Source organism: Rhinopithecus bieti, unplaced genomic scaffold (assembly GCF_001698545.2).
Source record: "Rhinopithecus bieti isolate Rb0 unplaced genomic scaffold, ASM169854v2 scaffold_2574, whole genome shotgun sequence".
NCBI classification, from domain to species: Eukaryota; Metazoa; Chordata; class Mammalia; order Primates; family Cercopithecidae; genus Rhinopithecus; species Rhinopithecus bieti.
The window spans coordinates 7,696,032-7,715,132 of NW_016804493.1; the positions used below are offsets into that span (position 1 = coordinate 7,696,032).

Consider the following 19,101-nt stretch of genomic DNA (forward strand, 5'->3'; position numbering starts at 1 on the left):
GCTTATTCCCTGGGGAAAAGTCGATGCATTTATAAAGTAGGGGCAAGTTTTATAAAACACACTGAGAAGGTAAAATGCCTCCTTCTGCCTCAAGACAGTTCCCTAATTTCTTTTCAGATAGTTTCTTATTAGTATGTAAAATGCTACTGATTTTCTATGCTGATTTTGTAACCTGAAACTGTACTAAATTTGTTTCTCAGTTCTATCAGTTTTTTTGTGGAATATTTAGGATTTTCTACATGTAAGATCATGTCATCATCAAGCATAATTTTACTTCTTCCTTTCCTATTTGGCTGTTTTTTATTTCTCTTGTCTAATTGCTCTGGCTAGGACTTCCAGTACTATGTTTAATACAAGTAGTGAGAGTTGACAGAAAACAATCCCATTTACAATGATATTAAAAAAACAAAACCAAAAACCTAGGAGTAAATTTAACTGAGAAGGTGAAAATTCTGTATGAAATTTCACATTGATGAAAGAAATTTAAGACCACACAAATGGAAAGATACCCCATCTTCATGGATTGGAAGAATCAATATTGTTAAAATGTCTGCCAAAAGTAATCTACAAATTAATGCAATCCCTATCAAAATTCTAACATCATTCTTCATGGAAATAGAAAACAATCCTAAAATTCATATGGAATCACCAGAGACCCCAATTAGTCCAAGTAATTTTGAGCAAAAAAGTAAGCAGGAGATACCACACTACCTTATTTCAAACTATATTTCAAAGCTGTAGTAATTAAAACAATATGAGACTAGCAAAAAAATAGACACAATGACCAATGGAACAGGATAGAATGCCCAGAAGTAAATCACACACATCTATAACCAATAGATTTTTCAACAGAGGGGCTGAGAACACACTGGTGAAAGGGCAGTATCTTCAGCAACTGGTGCTGGAAAAACTGGCCATCTACATGCAGAGGATTGAATTTGGATCCTTATCTCACCCTTTGTACAAAAATCAATTCAAAATGTATTAAAGACTTAAATGTGGCCAGGCACAGTGGCTCACGCCCATAATCTCAGCACTTTGGGAGGCCTAGGCGGCCAGATCACAAGGTTGAGAGATGGACGCCATCCTGGCCAACATGGTGGAACCCCGTCTCTACTAAAAATACAAAAATTAGCTGGGCACGGTGGCGCACGCCTCTAGTCACATCTACTCAGGAGGCTGAGGCAGGAGAATCGCTGGAACCCAGGAGGCGGAGGTTGCAGTGAGCTGAGATTGTGCCACTGCACTCCAGCCTGGTGACAAAGCAAGACTTTATCTAACAAAAAAAAAAAAAAAGAAAAAGACTTAAATGTAAGACCTGAAATTATAAAACACTAGAAGAAAACATGGGGGAAAAGCTACGTGACATTGGTCTGGGCAGTGATTTCTTGCATATGACCCCCAAAACATAGGCAACAAAAGTAAAAACAGATAAATGAGATTGCATCAAACTAAAAAGCTTCTGTACAACAAAGGAAACAACAGATATAAAGAGACAACCTCCACATTGAAAGCAAATATTTGCAAAATTATACATCAGATAAGGGCTCAAACTATATAAGGAACTCAAACTACTCAACAAGGAAACAAATAGCCCTATTAAAAAATGGTCAAGGGACCTGAATAGACATTTCTCAAAGGAAATATACAGAAGGCTGACAGACACATGAAAAATGCCCAGTATCACTAATCATCAGGGAAATGCAAATTAAAACCACAATGAAATACAACCTCACATCTGTTAGATTGGCTGTTATCAAAAAGATGGACAATAACAAGTGTTACTGAGCATGAGGAGTAAAGTTATTGAGCGTGAGGAGTAAAGTCTTACTGAGCATGAGGAGTATTGAGCATGAAGGGTAAAAGGTAACAAGTGTTACTGAACATGAGGAGTAAAAGAGGTATAACTTCCAGCCATTTTGCAAAACAGTTTAGAGGTTCCTTGAAAAATTAAAAATAGAACTACCATATAATCCAGCAGTCTCACTTCTGGGTATATATCTAAAGAAAATGAAATGGTATGTCAAGGAAATGTCTACACTCCCATGATCATTGCCACATTATTCGTAATAGCCAAGATATGGAAGCAACCTAAGTTCTCACCAGCAGATCAGTGGGTACAAGTGTGGTGTATGCACACAATGGAATACTATTTGGCCTTAGAACAGAATTTTGTCATTTGCCATAAGATGGATGAGTGTAGAGTACATTATGCTAAGTGAAAAAACCAGGCACAGAAAGACAAATACTGCCCAATCTCACTTGTATGTGAAATCAAAAAAAGTTGAACTCATAGATGTAGAGAGTGGAATGGTGGTTACCAAAGCTGAGTGTTGGTTGGAAGGAGGAAATGTTGATCAAAGGGTACAAAGTTAGGAATAAGTTCTGGTGATGTATTGCACAGCAAGGTGACTATCGTTGATAATAATGTGTATTTCAAAATTACTAAAAGAGTAGGTTTTAAATGTTCTCACCACAAAGAAATGATAATTATAAGAGATGATGGATATGTTAATTAGACTAACTTGCCCATTCCACAATATATACATGGGTCACAACATCACATTGTACTCTAAATAGATGCAATTATTATTTGTCAATAGAATTAAAGTTTTGTTTTGTTTCGTTTTGTTTTTTTTTTTTTGAGACGATGTCTCGCTCTGTTGCCCAGGCTGGAGTGCAGTGGCCAGATCTCAGCTCACTGCAAGCTCCGCCTCCCGGGTTCACGCCATTCTCCTGCCTCAGCCTCCCGAGTAGCTGGGACTACAGGCGCCCGCCACCTCGCCCGGCTAGTTTTTTGTATTTTTTAGTAGAGACGGGGTTTCACCCTGTTAGCCAGGATGGTCTCGATCTCCTGACCTCGTGATCCACCCGTCTCGGCCTCCCAAAGTGCTGGGATTACAGGCTTGAGCCACCGCACCCGGCCGTTTTGTTTTGTTTTAACAAAAAAGGCACTTCCCTGCTTTGCTTCTCTCTCTCCCTCATTTACTCTCTACCCTCTGGCATGCTGGCTCTTTTTTTGGTCTGAACGTACTGAGCTTCTGCTCACCCCAGAGCCTTTGTATGTGGGTTTCCTCTGCCTGGAATGCCCTGCTTCAGATCTTTATGACATTCAGGTCTCAATTCAAATATTACCTCCCAGAGAGCTCTTTCTTTCCTTGACCACCTGTCTCATACACCCTTACCATCCTTCCTGTTAAATCAGTTTTCGTATGTGTACTTCTGTATCTGACATTATTCATTCTTATGTATGCACATAGGTATGTATTTATTATTGTCAGCTAGATGGTTAGTTCTATGGTCGTTAAACAGGGACCCTGTCTTGTTCACTGTCATCTGGCACACAGCCTGTGCTCATAAAAATTTTAGAATGAGACTGGGTGCGGTGGGTCAAGCCTGTAATCCCAGCACTTTGGGAGGCCAAGGCGGGTGGATCATGAGGTCAGGAGATCAAGACCATCCTGGCTAACACGGTGAAACCCTGTCTCTACTAAAATACAAAAAAAAAAAAAAAAAAGAAATTAGCTGGGTGTGGTGGCATGCACCTGTAGTCCCAACTACTCAGGAGGCTGAGACAGGAGAATCGCTTGAACCCGGGAGGTGGAGGTTGCAGTGAGCTAAGATCACACCACTGCATTCCAGCCTGGGCGACAGAGCAAGACTCCGACACAAAATATAAAAAATAAAATAAAATAAAATGAATCAATAAAGTAAAATGCCCATTCCTGGGTTGAAGTAAAGGTAGACTAGATTTTAACCCCTGGGGAATTTTGGTTGGTTGGTTGGTTGGTTGGTAGCTTCAGAGTAAAAGAGTGTTAATGAGGAGGGATTAAAAAATTTTGAGCTGAGCGCGGTGGCTCACGCCTGTAATCCCAGCACTTTGGGAGGCCGAGGCGGGCGGATCATGAGGTCAAGAGATCAAGACCATCCTGGCTAACACAGTGAAACCCCGTCTCTACTAAAATACAAAATACTAGCCGGGCGTGGTGGCGGGCGCCTGTAGTCCCAGCTAATGGGGAGGCCGAGGCAGGAGAATGGCGTGAACCTGGGAGGCGGCGGAGCTTGGAGTGAGCTGAGATCATGCCACTGCACTCCAGCCTGGGCGACAGAGCAAGACTCCGTCTCAGAAAAAAAAAAAAAAAAAATTTGAAAGCCATTTTAGGGAACAGCTATAACCAATCAACATTCTGGCTCTGGTTTCAGAAATCATGATTATTCACTACTTATTTTTTTGGCCAACTCTTTCACCCCAAGCACTGACCTGGGTGACTAACACCCAGGGGATGAAATTATATAAGAAATGGTGCTTGTTTTCAAGGAGACTACAGTGTGGTTGGTTAAATAGGAAGTTTGCAAAATCAGAATAAAGAGCCAAGTGTGATAAAGTGTGTGATAAATTTTATGTGGGAAAGGGTCACATGCCCTTGGGGGATTAGGGAAGGCTGAAAGACCAATGGCGTGTGAGCTGTTAGGCAAAGAGGTAGGGAGTAAGGAATGATTTAGACAGAGAAGGAGCAGAGGCAGTGTGGCCTGGGTGTTCAGAAAGCATCCACTGGCTGGTTTGACTGTAGCTACTGGAGGGGAGTTGTGGCAGATGAGACTGGAAACTTCTGAGGAGTTAGAATGCATGGACACCTTTGAGTTCTGCAGACCCCACACTTTGAGAACTGCTGGATTTGAGCTGGTCAGCTGGGAATCTGTTTTAGTGTTCTGGGAAAAGGATGTAATTTAGGTGTTAGTGAAAGAAAAACAAGAAAGCAAAGCAAGGGATATTTTGAAGTAAAATAGGCAAAATCTGGCAACTTATCAGTGATGGCATATGGGAGAAATTGGAGTGTCTGGTGACAAAGGTTTTAGGTTTTGAGAGACTAGGATAGGTAAGTCTGGAATTATTCATATTAGTGCATGAGGTCAGTCTAAATTGGTCCAAAGCTAACCTTGTTCTTAATGGTTAGGGAATATTGCACATCTCTAACTTTTCATGAATAACTCCATTCTTTTTTTTTTTTTTTTTTTTTTTTGAGATGGAGTTTCACTCTTGTTGCCCAGGCTGGAATGTAATGGCACCATCTCAGCTCACTGCAACCTCCGCCTCCTGCCTCAGCCTCCCGAGTAGCTCCCGAGTAGCTGGGATTACAGATGGGTGCCACCATGCCCAGCTAATTTTTTGTATTTTTAGTAGAGATGGGGTTTCACCATGTTGGCCAGGCTGGTCTTGAATTCTTAACCTCAGGTGATCCACCCGCCTCGGCCTCCCAGAGTGCTGGGATTACCGGCATGAGCCACTGTGTCCAGCCTCCATTCTTACTTTATTTCCCTCCAAGTAAACAGTGGTATTATCTGCTGTGCCTGCTGTTTTCATACCTTGTTAATTCTACTCATTAAATGAAACTCCAAAGAGATTAACATATTACTTAGCAGAGAAGTTCTTCATAGGGCTTAATGTCAGTATGCTTGAGTCAACATTTCTAATGTCTCAGAAGCTCATCCCAAAAGTCAGGGTGTTTCCCAATGTGCTTGGTGGGAGGAAAGTGAGGCTCAAACTTAGAATTTTAGAGTGTGTACATTTATGCGTCAAATGGGGTAGTTGGTAATGGAGGGTTGATAATTTCCCACATTTTATTCACTTTACTCTCATTAAAGGCCTTTATTACATTGCCTTTAGGAAGAGACCAGGTTTGGGTGCTTCTCAGAATTTTCAAAGGTGATTACCGGCGTGATATTTATGAGTTTGTAGATGGTAAAATGCTCTGACAGGTTAAAGTGCTATGAAGTAGTAAAGGAGTTATTTTGTACATCATACCTCTTTCAGAATAAGACTGTGTTTCCACTAAACACTAGGCAAATCAGATACGTGAACAGCATAGACTTCATAATCTTGTCACTGGACAGACAAATGTTGACATTGTTATTCTTGGATCTAAAATGGCTCTTTTCAGGGTGGTAGCCGCTAACCATGTGTGGATATTTACATTCAAATTTAAAGTAATGCAAGTTAAATAAAATTAAAATTTTAGTTGCTTGATTGCATTGGCTACAAATTTTTTTTTTTTTTTTTTTGAGACAGTCTCACTCTGTCACCCAGGCTGGAGTGCAGTGGCGCAATCTCAGCTCACTGCAACCTCCGCCTTTCGGATTCAAGCAGTTCTCCTGCCTCAGCCTCCTAAGTCCCTCCTGTGACAACAGGCATGTGCTACCACGCTTAGCTAATTTTTGTATTTTTAGTAGAGATGGGGTTTCGCCATGTTGGCTAGGCTGGTCTCGAACTCCTGGCCTCAAGTGATCCGCACTCCTTGGCCTCCCAAAGTTCTGGGATTACAGGCTGAGTCACTGCAACGGCCTTGGCTACATTTTTAGTGCACCGTAGCTGCATATGTCTAGAGGCTACTGTATTGGAAAGCTCAGATATGGAACATGTTCGTCATCCCAGAAAGTCCTGTTGGACACTGAAGGTGATGTGGCAGAAGCCTTGTCTGAGTTGTGAATATTCCTAGACTTTAGTTATCAGCTGTCCACTTTCAGCCCCTACCCCTGCCCCATTGTATCCTGGGTGCACTGTGGCCTGTGGCTGGCAATTTCATGGCACCTTTGCTGAGCAGTGCTGTGACCCTATCCTAGCTGTGCCCCTTATTGGCTACATGACTTTGGGTAAGTTATTTAACCTTTCCAAGCCTCAGTTTTCTCATCTAAAAATGAGAATAACAAACCTAATTTCGTTGTGAGCATTAAAGGACATAATATATGTGAAATACCTAATATGAAATATATAATACAAGTTGCCACGTGGTAAATTCTCAATAACTGTTTATTTAGTTGTCATATTATTATTGTTATTAGCACTATTATTCTGTCTCTTTGTCTTGCAAATATAAGGCCGTTGAAGGGTGTGCTTTCCAGGTAACATCACTCTATGCTTTTTTTTTTTTTTTGATTTTGTTATGTAAGCAGACACAGCACAGGCAGAAGGCACAGTGTTAATCAGCTCTGTGTAATTAAACTTTTGTTTGACAATATAAAATTTACATGTTGCATAGTGAGTTCAGTTCAAGAAGCATGTATTGATCACTTACTATATATTTAGCCCTTATAAGCTGTCATTGCACAGAAGCCCTATGATAGGCCCCTTAAGTGATATGAAGAAGAATTGCTGCCCTTGAGGAGCCTATACTCTCATACAGGGTGGGAGACAAGGATCAAGGATAAGACGAGTATACACATAACCGTGTAAGAAATGCAGTGGGCAGAATACGAGAAGAGACATGCACAAGGGGAAGAGGTAGGTCAAAAGGCGAAAATGCTTTCGTCCAGCTGGGGAGAGAGGAGAGCCCTATTGAGGGAAGTGGTAGCTGAGACAGGACCTAAGGATGATGTGGCATTTCACACTGCATGATGTGACGGGATGGTTCCCCCAGGGAGGATGAGCATGTAAAGGCCCATCCCTTCCGAATGGAAATGTATAAGCAGTGTGTGTTAGAAGAGGCGTTGGCCTGGGACTTGACCTCTTGGGCAAGGAGGTCTGGAAAGGGAAGCTGAATCACATTGAAGAATGGTCTGCATGCCAGGCCCAGCTGTTGACCTTGCTGAGTAGGCCGGGGGTAGTCTTAGTAGGGTGTAAACTTTCTGCTTGGTTCCACTGGAACTTTCAAAGAGAATGCATTCCTTTGGTGGGGGAGGGAAGATAGGATGAATGGCTGTGTTTGATCTTATAATGTAACCGAATTTGTTAAATGGAATTTCTTCAGTAGAGAAAAGAACAAAGTCAAGTACACAGGGCGCTCCACAGGTGTGTGGCTGTGTACAGGCATGCGCTCTGCCATTTTTCATTCCCACAGGGCCACGCTCACACTCTCCCTGGCGGGGCACATACCTCAGGGAGGCCCCAGGTGCAGATGGAGGCGGTTAAGTTGAGAACAATAGCAGAAGGGGTACCTCTGGGCTTCTTCTTTTTTAAAAGTAGGAAACAGAGATTTAATGGAACACTTTTTGATCTTCACTTTATTCTGTTGCCACATGCCCTTCATTAGCTTTTCAAAATTAATGGGGTTTTTACTCAATACCTAGATGCACACACATAGCTAACTTTCTAAGTCTTGTGGTATCCTTGTTATTCCACAAGATGAAACTAAAAATGTTGAACTTATTTCTTATCATGAACTTGAGTCATTTCAATGGATGGCTAAATGGGAAACCGCAAATTAATCAGTTACGTGAAAAGTAAGAGCTGCCATAATTCCCTGTCTGCTCTGAAGTTTCTCATGAACTCTAGAATTAGCAGGACATGCAGAGCTATGGAATTTTTAGCATATAATGATGCCCTTGCTTTCCAGTTTTAAAATATATTGGTTTTTCACATTTTAATGATTTGAGATGGGATGTTTTCACAGTTTTGAGGTGTACATTTTAGGGGTAGTGTTGTCATCCATGAAAAGTTAAATTGGAGATGAAATCTTTATATAAATGGTATTTTAGAATCAAGGGAATGGGGCATTTGGTATGATTTCTGCCAAAATATCAGTACCTACCTCCCTTCCTAGTAGGATGAGGTTCAGGTACCCACATCAGGGTGTAGCTCAGACTTCCATCTGACATCCCCTCTGAAGCTCACAGGAAAACGGTGCCCATCTGTGCCTCTCTTGGTGCTTACTAGCCTGGAATATGTGGGATCTGCTGCCCAGGAAAGCTAGAAGCAGCTGGCTTGGGACTTGAGCCCCAGGCCACCACAGGCATGAGACAAACTCTGGAATCTCTACCTCTATCAACTTCTGAAGAATGAATTGCTTTGGTCTGCTCGTTTTGGATTATTCCTCTTGATTCCATCTCACCATCCTAAGCAGTGCTTCCCTGGCCAGTGTTTAGCAAGCCCATTTCCATGATGTCAGTCCTCCCACCGTGGTGTTTCGGAAGGGGAGTTGGGAAAAGATGTGTGTAATCGGTTCTTCTGAGCCCACAGTAGTCAGCACATCACGGGTTTCAGGGACCTGGGGTTCAGCTGACTAGTGAGCTACACACCTGTTGCCTTACAGAGCTCTCTGGAGATGTTTTAGCCATCATGGCTTCCTCTGCCCCCATGACCATCAAGTAACATCAGAATGAGCCTACTCTGCCTTCAGTGGTTTTGAATTCGTTTCCTGGTATACAGAAAGGCCTGGCACAGTCCCTTTCTAGGCTCAACTTTTGAAGGGATGATGGCTTGGGAACTCACTGGCCTATACCCCAAGCATTAGAAATATGTAAGCACATGCAAAGCATTTTTTATAAATGTACATCTGAGAAGCAGGCAGATAGAGAAGAATGAATGAAAAGAGCTATTCCCCGGCACCACAGAACTTAGGGGGCAACCCAAAATATACCTGGAAATAACCTGTTATAATGGAGAGCCATGCTATAACAGTAGAAATCATAACTCAGTTCTAAAAATTACAACCTTTAATTCTACAGCAGTAAAGGAGATATTGAGGAAATGTGACTAATCAGGAACATCTGAGGAAGGGAGCTCTTAAGGTTTGCCATCAAAATAGCAAATGCCCACACCCTCGTGTGACCTTAAGCACTTTCTGTTCTTATAGGATTTGGCCCTGGAAGAGGCTGTTCTGGAGGAGCTGACCCAGAAGGTAGCCCAAGAACACAAAGCCCACAGGTAAGGCAGTCAGAGGGTAAGGGGCTGCCTGCACAACAGATGTTTACTGCCTGTGGGGCAGGAGGCATCCATCTCCCAATCAGCAACTCTGGGCTTGAGCCAACACACTTGTATTTCTTCCACCATGTGACTCAGCTCTGTACTTCCGTTCTGAAAAGGTGAATGTCGACTTGAAAACTGCTCGGTTCCTTCCTTCCCTCCCTCCGTCCCTCCCTCCCTCCCTCCCTTCCTCAGAGAATCTGGGAAGCCTGTGCTGAGAGAGTGAAGACCTAAAGTGCTGTGTTGAGTGATAGGCAGGTGAAGGAAAGAAAAAGAGAGAAAGTTTAATTCAAGGAAGCACCAAGAGTTTGATATCAAGGCCTATGCAGTGATCCTAAGTTCTCTCATCATGGGTTTTTTTTTTTTTTTTTGACATTCTCACTACGTCACCCAGACTGGAGTGCAGTGCTGTGATCTTGGTCCATTGCAACCTCCACCTCCAGGGTTCAAGCAGTTCTCATGCCTCAGATTCTCAAGTAGCTGGGATTACAGGCTCATGCACCACCACACCCAGCTAATTTTTGTATTTTTAGTGGAAACGGGATTTCACCATGTGGTCCAGGCTGATCTCGAATGCCTGACCTCAAGTGATCCACCTGCCTCAGCCTCCCAAAATGCTAGCATTATAGGCATGAGCCATGGCCGTTTGACTCCCAAAATATTATCCTCATTGTAAACTTTTCCTTTTTTTTTTTCCCCATAATGAAGATTTCTCCCAGATGGGAGAAAATAACTTCTTTTAAAGTAGGCAACATATTTGAAGGGATGTCTGGAATAATAATTTCATGTTTATAGGGCTGTGGCTCTTAATTAAATACTTTACCTTCCTCTTATTATTCCCTGTTGAGTAAAAGGCTACTGGGAAAGATGTTAATGAATTACTTAGTAATGCACCCTACCCTCACAGTTGGGTAATGATTGCTCTTCCCAGAAACTAGAGCTAAACCACAGCTCTGGAATTTGCCATCAGGAGAGTGGGATCTTCCACTGACTGCCCTTAACCATTTCTTCCTTCGATGCTATTTTGATTTTAGTGGAATCCTGCCAGCAGAAGCTGAACTGATGTACATCAATGAAGTGGAACGTTTGGATGGATTTGGACAGGAAATCTTCCCTGTAAAGGTAACGTGCTGTGCCCTGTGCTGGCTTTAATTTTCTCTTACCTGTACTGGCATTTGGAAAATCAGTGTTGATAGCAGTGGACCAGAATGACTTGGCCTTCTTTTTACTATGCAGCATTAGTTGACAAGTCCTATTTATTATAGATAAACAAATGCTTTTCTTAACCAAGACATTTTGAAGTTTGCCATGGTCCTCAGCAGAATAGTTCAATAAGACAGTCCATCTAATTGAGTACCAAGCATCAGCCAATTCGGCACCTTGGAGGTATCAAGGCTGATATTCCAGCCCTATAACAGGACAAGTCAACAGCCAATGTCATGTGAAACATTAATGAAGACTCTAGCCAGTAGTTTTCTTATTCTCTTTTTCTCTTCATTGAGCCAATACAGGGATAATTGTTTGTGAGGTAGAATGAAATGTTTCCTGTATACAATCATGTTTTATTTCTCCAGCTTTATAGGGCCCTCCATTGTGGGTTCCTAGCCCCTTTGGTGTTTTATGGAAACTATGCCTAGGAAACTGCTACAGCACATCACATCCTTTGCAGCACATCTACCTCCTGAAGTGGGTGTGGTTGGGGGGGTCATGGAGCATAGTCATTTACAGAGCTGAGCCCATCATCCAAACTCATTTTCCGCTCTCTGCTGACCAACTTTACAAAAAATGGAGATTGATCAGAAACCTAAAGCAACTGGCACATTTCAGCAATTTGGGAGACGCCTGCAATTTCATCACAAACATTTCACTCCAGACTGGCTCCACTGGCTGTTTTATAAGTGTTCAGTTCCCCCTCTGTTGCACGTTTGCAATTTGCCTTAATGAGAACTGCCCATGTGCATCAAGCAGAATCGAGCAGGGTGGCCGCAGCTTTCAGAAAGGGCTAAATGGCTCTTTTTTAGATTTGTTTAATTTTCTTTTGCTTCTCTAATAGCTGCCCTTCATAGGGTTGTAATCCATTTTCCTTGCAATAATGCCTTATGAAGCCATCTGCATCCCACTTACATTTCTGCAGCCCATATATAGTCATATTTTGGGTCATTGAAAAATCAGAGTAAACTTTTCTCCACTTCTGGAAAACTGACTTCTCAATCCCTGGAAGTTGGAGGTTTTGTTGCGGCAATTTGCTTGTGTTGTTTTTTAATGTGGACTGCAGAAAACAGGGGCAGTTGAGGATATGTTGAAATCTGCTGTGGTTGGTTCTGATGTGCTTTCTAGTATGTTCTTTCTTTAGTGGGACCAACAAGGGTTATAATACCTTCCTCTGAGTTGGAAGATAGGCACTTCTGACTCATTGCCAAGCTCAGGTAACGGAGCTGCACTGCCTCTTTCCTCTTTCTCCCCACGTATCTGTACATATCTAAGATGACCATCTATAGACCACATGATTCCTGGTGACCCAAGGATGGGGGTGGGAGCAACAGTACCAGTGGGGGTGGTGATGTGGTCAGCTCTGCAATGAGTAAAAAAGCAGACAAGAAAATATGCAGGGAAAGGCTGTGAGTGAGACTGGATTCTCTTTTGATTGGTACAAGTTCTTATTGACAAAATAAAAGCATGTCATGATATATCCTAGGAAAAATACATGAATTTAGCATGAGCTTTTCCACGAGTGGTTCCTCAAAAATTTTCAAGAGTAGAAGAAGACCAGTCAGCTTCCCAACAAGTCTGTCCCTCGTTCCACAGATACAGGTATGGGCACTGCCTGAGTCACTCCTGTATTGTCAGAGCACATAGACATGGCGAAGGGTGCTTCTGGGATGGGTAAGACAAAGAGTCTGGAGCCTTTATCCATTGCTAGGTTGGATTTAGAGCCCTTAAGTTTTGACCAGTGCAGTGTCCCCAGCATACTGGGTAGAGTGGCTTCCAGAGGCACCCCTGCTGTGCTTTTCCCATTGCCCCATCTTGGTGAATAACTCTTCCCTTATCCGTATCCCTACAGTTCTGGCGGCAAAGTGCCCAGGGAAATCTTTCTGCAGAATTCCCCTTCTCTTTCTAATTCCACTCCTCCTATCTTCTTTTCTCACATATACCTCCTGTTACCTTTTCAACTTCCTGGAATCAGCATTATGGGACAGTTCTCTTTTGTCTTTGCTGGTTCATTGTCTCTCAGCACTCTTTTTGCTTTGTGACCAACAGGGGTTGTACTCTTTCTCTGTCTCTGTTAGAAGACTCTTACTCAAATGTAAGCTTTAGAGGGTGAGTTGAGAAGAGGTCCCTGCCTTCTTTGTGCCTTAAATGGGATCAAGTATTCTAGGGAATGTAGAAGTCCTTCTTTTCCATCTTAGTTCTAGTTGTGCGTGGCCCCACTCTTGCTCCAGAAAGAAGACCTCCCCCATGGGAAAGCAGGATTTCACTTAAGGGACTGACAGTTTGTCCACTAGATGTCTGGTTCCCACTCCGCTCTCAGAACCCTGGCAGCCAGGTGATGCTTTCTCAGACAGGAGATTGGAAGCACCTGACTGGACCAAGAGGCCAGACTGAAGATAAGAATATGACATCTGGGGTTCCCCAAGACAGGGCTCAACAGATCACCCACCAGTGAAGTCCATAAGCCCCTCCTGTGCTTAGAGAGCTCCCAGCCAGCGTTTAGCATCCGATTCTCAAATGCGAACAGACAGTCAAGCATCACTCTACACAGTATCCTTCTAGGAACGACAGAGATCAACATCATAAGAACAGCAGTGGACTGACTGGCAGATGCAGATGTTGTACAGGAAGAAGAACTCCCTGCTCAAAATACTATTCAGTGAGCCTCAGGATATTTTTTTCTTTTTTTTAATTTTGCCTCCTTGAAGGAATAAGGTACTTACAAAAAGATGGATTTAGAAAACAAAAATGAACTCTGAAATTAAAAATATGATATCAAAAGTGTACAACTTAATAGACAGGTTAGAAGATAAAACTGAGAAAGGCTCACCAAAAAACAAAGTAATGGTAAGTCAGGGACGGGAGATAAAAGAATTAGAGGACCTGTCCAGAATGTCCAATATTTCAATAATGGGGGTTCTAAAAAGAGTGAACAAGGGAAACAAAAGGTAATTATTCGAGAAAATATCCCTTCACTGAGGAATGGGACGTTCTGCACTGAAAGGGCCAGAGATGATAGCTGCAAAGAGACACATCAAGGGCTTTAAGAGGTGAAAGTTTCAGCCTCTGGGCCAAGGAAGTGGTAGGTCCATGTCTGCTCTTGGCTTCCTTTAAGCAAGCCCTGAAGGATATTCAACTCTTCAAACTATTACATGTATAATGATTTAAAAAACAAGAACTTTGGTAAGGTTAAAAAATAAAAGACATTAATAGATATTCATGAAAGAGAAAATCCAAATCCCAATGAATCTGAGAAAATCCAGAGATTCTCTCTTAAAATGGAAATGTGTTGTGACAAATTGAGGAAAAAGGAAAAAAAAAATCTATCTCTCTCTCTATATAGTCCACTAGGATGTGTGGTGGGTAAGTTCCTGTAGGACCTGACCCCACCAACACAGCTGTTCACTTTATTGCTATGATGTTGTCTATGATTCATTCTACTCATGGGTGAGAAATGGGATGTGATGCCTACGGGTTTTGAAATATGTGTATATTGTGGAGTGGCTAAATCAAACCAGTTAACATATGTATTACCTCACATATTTCTTTGTGGTTAGAACAGTTAAAATTTACTCTTTTAGTGATTTCAAGAATACAATACATTGTTGCCGGGCGCAGTGGCTCACACCTGTAATCCCAACACTTTGGGAGGCTAAGGATAGAGGATCACTAGCCTGGGCAGCGTAGCAAGACCTGTCTGTAAAAATAAATAAATAAATAAATAAATAAATAAATAAATAAATAAGTGGGGCATGGTGGCACATGCTCGTAGTCCCAGCTCCTTGGGAGACTAAGGTAGGAGGATTGTCTGAGCCTAGGAGGTCAAAGCTGCAGTGAGCCAAAATCATGCCACTGCACTCCACCCTGGGCAACAGTGAGACCTTGTTTCAAAACAAACAAACAACAACAAAACACCAATATATTGTTACTAACTATGCTATGGTCACCATGATATATTGAACTTACTCCTCCTGTCTAACAAGGCTTCATTTCCTTTGACCATCTTCTCCCCATTCCTCCCATTCTCCAGCCTCTGGTAACCACCATTATACTATATGCTTCTATGAGTTCAGTTTTTTAGATTCCGCGTATAAGTGAGAACATGTGTTATTTGTCTTTCTGTACCTGGCTTATTTCATTTAGCATTGTGTTCTCCAATTCCATCTGTGTTGTGGCAAATGTCAATTTTGTTCTGTTTAAGGCGGAATGGTACTCCCTTGTACGCATGTACCACGTTTTCTTTATCCATTCATCTGTGGATGGACCCTCAGGTTGATTCCATATCTTAGCTGTTGTGACTAATGTTGTCGTGAACATGAGTCCTCACAAGTATCTTTTGTTGGTCTTAACCCAGGACAATCATGGAAACTGTGTACACCTTGGCATTTTCTTTATGGGGATTTTCGTGAGGAACAGAATTGGAAGACAAGCAATAATACACAGGTAGTCTTATTTGTTTGTTTGTTTTTCTTTTTTCTTTTTCACCTTGAGGGACTGTAATGTTAATGTTACATTAACATCCAAATGAGTTAAGAGCCAAACAGTGGATAAGATTTGACTTTTCTCAGCTCATATAAGGTGAGCCCTCTGCAGGATTTAAGTGTTAAATTCATCTCACTTTTCGTAGAAACCCTTCCCACCTGACTCCAAGAAATACATTGTTAAACCCTATTGAGTTACAAGGGTGAAACTAAACTTCGTGAGTCTGGTTGAAAACTGGCTCTGCAGTCAGTCATTAAATCTAAACACTTCTTTCCATTGTTCTGAACCACCTGTGCCACAAGATTGCAAACTGATTTTATGTGAACAAAAGGCAATTATTTTAAAATGTGTTTTGAAAAAGTAATCTATTTATTTTGATGAATTAGGGGCTTTGGTACTTTTAATTATTTTGACACTTCAGTCTTCTTTTCCGTTTATCAGGAATGGTACCAGTGTAGAGATGCAGCCATCTCCTCCTGCATTGTACGTCAATATGCTTGCTTTGTATTGGTGCTCATAGATTTTATCATAATGCCAACGATCTGATAAACTGTGTTCTAGCTTTCATTTACAAGGGCAACATGGCCCATGATTGGAAGAACAACTTTCTTGTATGTGTGTCTGATAGGCGGATCTGTGTATCCAGGGCACACTATGAAAGATAGCTCTTGGAGGCAAGCATAGCCCACCTTCTGGAAGTGACTCTTAACTGGCCATGTACTCTCTGGATCAGCAACTACAGTAGGCCATTTTGAGACAATTTTCTAACTAAAAGCTTCCTGATAGGCTTTTATTTTCCTAGATCCCCACTCTGTCATTGTTTTTATGATATTCTCTTGCCCTCTGAATAGAGACATTATTGAATCAGGAATGACAAGAGAGATCTTTCAGGCTATAGAATGAACTTTTTGACTTTTGGACTTAGTGTCAGCTCCATGTATCTGCCACAAAATATAAATTAATTGAGGAAAATATATAAATATGTGCAGAGTTGTAACTATAAATTTTTATACCCATTCAAAGCTATCCAGGCATTGTGTCCTATGAGTTCTCCATAGTTAAAATGATGTTTCAGTTTGTCTTTGAACCTACAGCACAGCAGATAAGTAAGCAAGTCTTGCACACTAGCTATTGAAGTGAAAGAGAAGAAAATTGCAATTTGGAAATTTCATGAGCGTAAGCCACTCACAGGTTTTGCTTACTTTCCTTAGAAACTGTTTCCAGCACTTTTCATTTATCTTGAAACCACTACGAGATGAGAATTCACATCTACTGTAGCGTCATGTTAATTATACCACTAGATGAAGTCATGTGGTGGGGCTCTGAGTGTTTCTAGGATTTCAGCAGTTGATTTGAAGGAATGAAGCCAGACGAAACCAAATATCTCTTATCTCTAGAGACCTTCACTAAGGAGCATGTAGCTGTGAGTCCACGTAGATGTAGTCTGATAGAACTGTAGGTTGCGAAGCAAGCTGGGTGCAGCACTTGTAGAGAGTTTTGCCCCAGCAGAGGCACCTAAAAACATTTGGTACTGGTATAAGGGAATGATGACTGGAGGAAAGACTGGAAACCCCAGGTAAAGAACTCATCCATCCCTGACGTACAGAGTAAACTTGTTAAGTCAGGAACTTATTTGTGTCTATATTGCCTCATTTTAAAGTGGGATCAAAAATAGCTGCCATAGAGATTTGATGTAAGAATCGGACTCTATACAGCTGAGAGGCAATATTATTGCTTTTTATTCTTCTAGCAAACATTTATTGAGTGCTGTGTGCCAGGTACTTGATTCAGTGCTTGGAACACAGAAACGAAGAAGGCAGAATCCCTGCATTGGGTATGGGGCCTGTGGTCTACTTGGTCTCATTAGAGATCTCATCACAGGAGTAAAAATTATAATGCAATGTGGTGACTGGTAGGGGACTGCAGCAGGCTCTTCTCCTCACGTGTGGGTAGGGGGGATATGAGGAAGGGATTCCTAGAGAAGGTGACTCCCAGAGCTGAGTCTCAAAATTATTATCCAAACAGAGGATAGTAGAAGTATTAATGAGCAGATGCATCATATGAGTGAAAAAGCGGTGGCAGGGAATAATAGGTTGGGGCACCAAGTGAAGGGTAGGTAGTGGTAAAAGATGGTTAGAAATTGGTTCCAAGTAGGATGGGAAGCAGTAGCTTATCTTTCCTCCTCTGGTGCTTGTTTTGGTGTATCTCATTTTAGATAAGGTCTCCATGAAGACAGGGAAGGAAACTCTGTGTGATTGTGTGTGTGTGTGTGTGTGTGTGTGTGTGTGTGTGTGTGTGTATGTTCCTAAAAGTGTAGGCACATTACACAGACAATTAATGTATACTTAGTGGCCGGCATATGGAGCTGACACTAAGTCCAAAAGTCAAAAAGTTTATTCTATAACCTGAAAGATCTCTCTTGTCATTCCTGCTTCAACAGGCGTTTTTTCTTAGGTGGCATCATGAATCTGTAGTGCATATTGCAATACAGAATATGTGGATTCTTCTGTTTAGGTTCCTGGAAACACGTGACGTTTTAATAATATATGCTCCTCCATCATTAAAAAGTGGTGGTCATGGGAAATATTTTGTCACTTCGGAAATGTGAAAAAAGTGGGAGGGGGGAAGCAAAAGTCCCTTGCAGATTTTCCTCATTGCTAGTCACAAAGAAAACTATAATTTATAAATAGCAATATCTAGACATATGTAGAATTTTTAGCTATTTGAATGAATACGTGCTGCATTTTCTTTACTTTTATCCTTTGAAAGAACATTTCACTTAAAAATAGTTAAATCATAATTTGTAAAATGAGACTCGATAGCAGCAAGCAGCCCTCCTCTGCTGTATCGTAAATGCCTGAAACATCTTTCACGGTGACATTTCTTTTGACCAGGTGGAATGACATGGGGAATATCACTCATAACAAGTCGACCATTCTAGTGGAGCTCATCAACAAAGAAGAGACCGCCCTCTTTCACACGGTAAGCAAAACAAACAGAGGCAGGATCTGACAAGACACTAGCTTTTGGACTTTTCAACTCCTAATGTCCTTTCCTTGCTGTCCCTATCTTGAAATAGTAAATATTCTCTTGAAGAGATGCTTTCTAATACTTGGTCAATGCTATCATTACTCATTCCAGGATAGTGGTGATGAAATACCCATGTTTAAAATACCAGGTTTCCGGCCAGGCGAAGTGGCTCATGCCTGTAATCCCAGTACTTTGGGAGGCTGAGGCCGGTGAATCACTTGAGGTCAGGAGTTCGAGACCAGCCTGGCCAATATGGCAAAACCCCATCTCTACTAAAAACACAAAAATTACCCAAGCGTGGTAGCAGGCGCCTGTAGTCCCAGTTACCCGGGAGGCTGAGGCAGGAGAATCGCTTGAACCCGGGAGGCAGAGGTTGCAATAAGCGGAATCGTGCCACTGTACTGCAGCCTGGACAACAGAGCTAGACTCCGTCTCAAAAAATAAAATAATAAAATAAAACAAAATACAGGGTTTCCAAGCTGACTTTTGACTCTAGGACTCTGGTCCCTCCACCTGCCTTATGTGTGATGGATCACATTGTCTGGCATGCCGCCTTCCTCAGCACTGTAGTTACAGCCCTCATCTAGTGACCCCTGATTCTTCTATTGCATTCCATTTGCTTTTGCTGGCGGACCTGAGTTTTCTTTCCCATCGTAGCCCAAGCTTAATCTGAAGTAAGCTAAGTGACTGACCTTCTGTTAAGT

At 41.9% G+C, this 19,101-nt stretch overlaps 1 protein-coding gene across 1 annotated transcript in view; it reads left to right on the forward strand.

Annotated features, from left to right (window-relative positions):
- The window catches only part of PTPN14 (protein tyrosine phosphatase non-receptor type 14), a 209,516-nt gene that overhangs the window by 151,565 nt on the left and 38,850 nt on the right, over nt 1-19,101 (forward strand). Inside the window, exons 7-10 of the mRNA XM_017868794.1 lie at nt 9,567-9,637; nt 10,711-10,798; nt 15,240-15,328; nt 18,262-18,349. Of these exons, the coding sequence (XP_017724283.1) occupies nt 9,567-9,637; nt 10,711-10,798; nt 15,240-15,328; nt 18,262-18,349 (336 nt within the window). The remainder of the gene's footprint in view (nt 1-9,566; nt 9,638-10,710; nt 10,799-15,239; nt 15,329-18,261; nt 18,350-19,101) is intronic.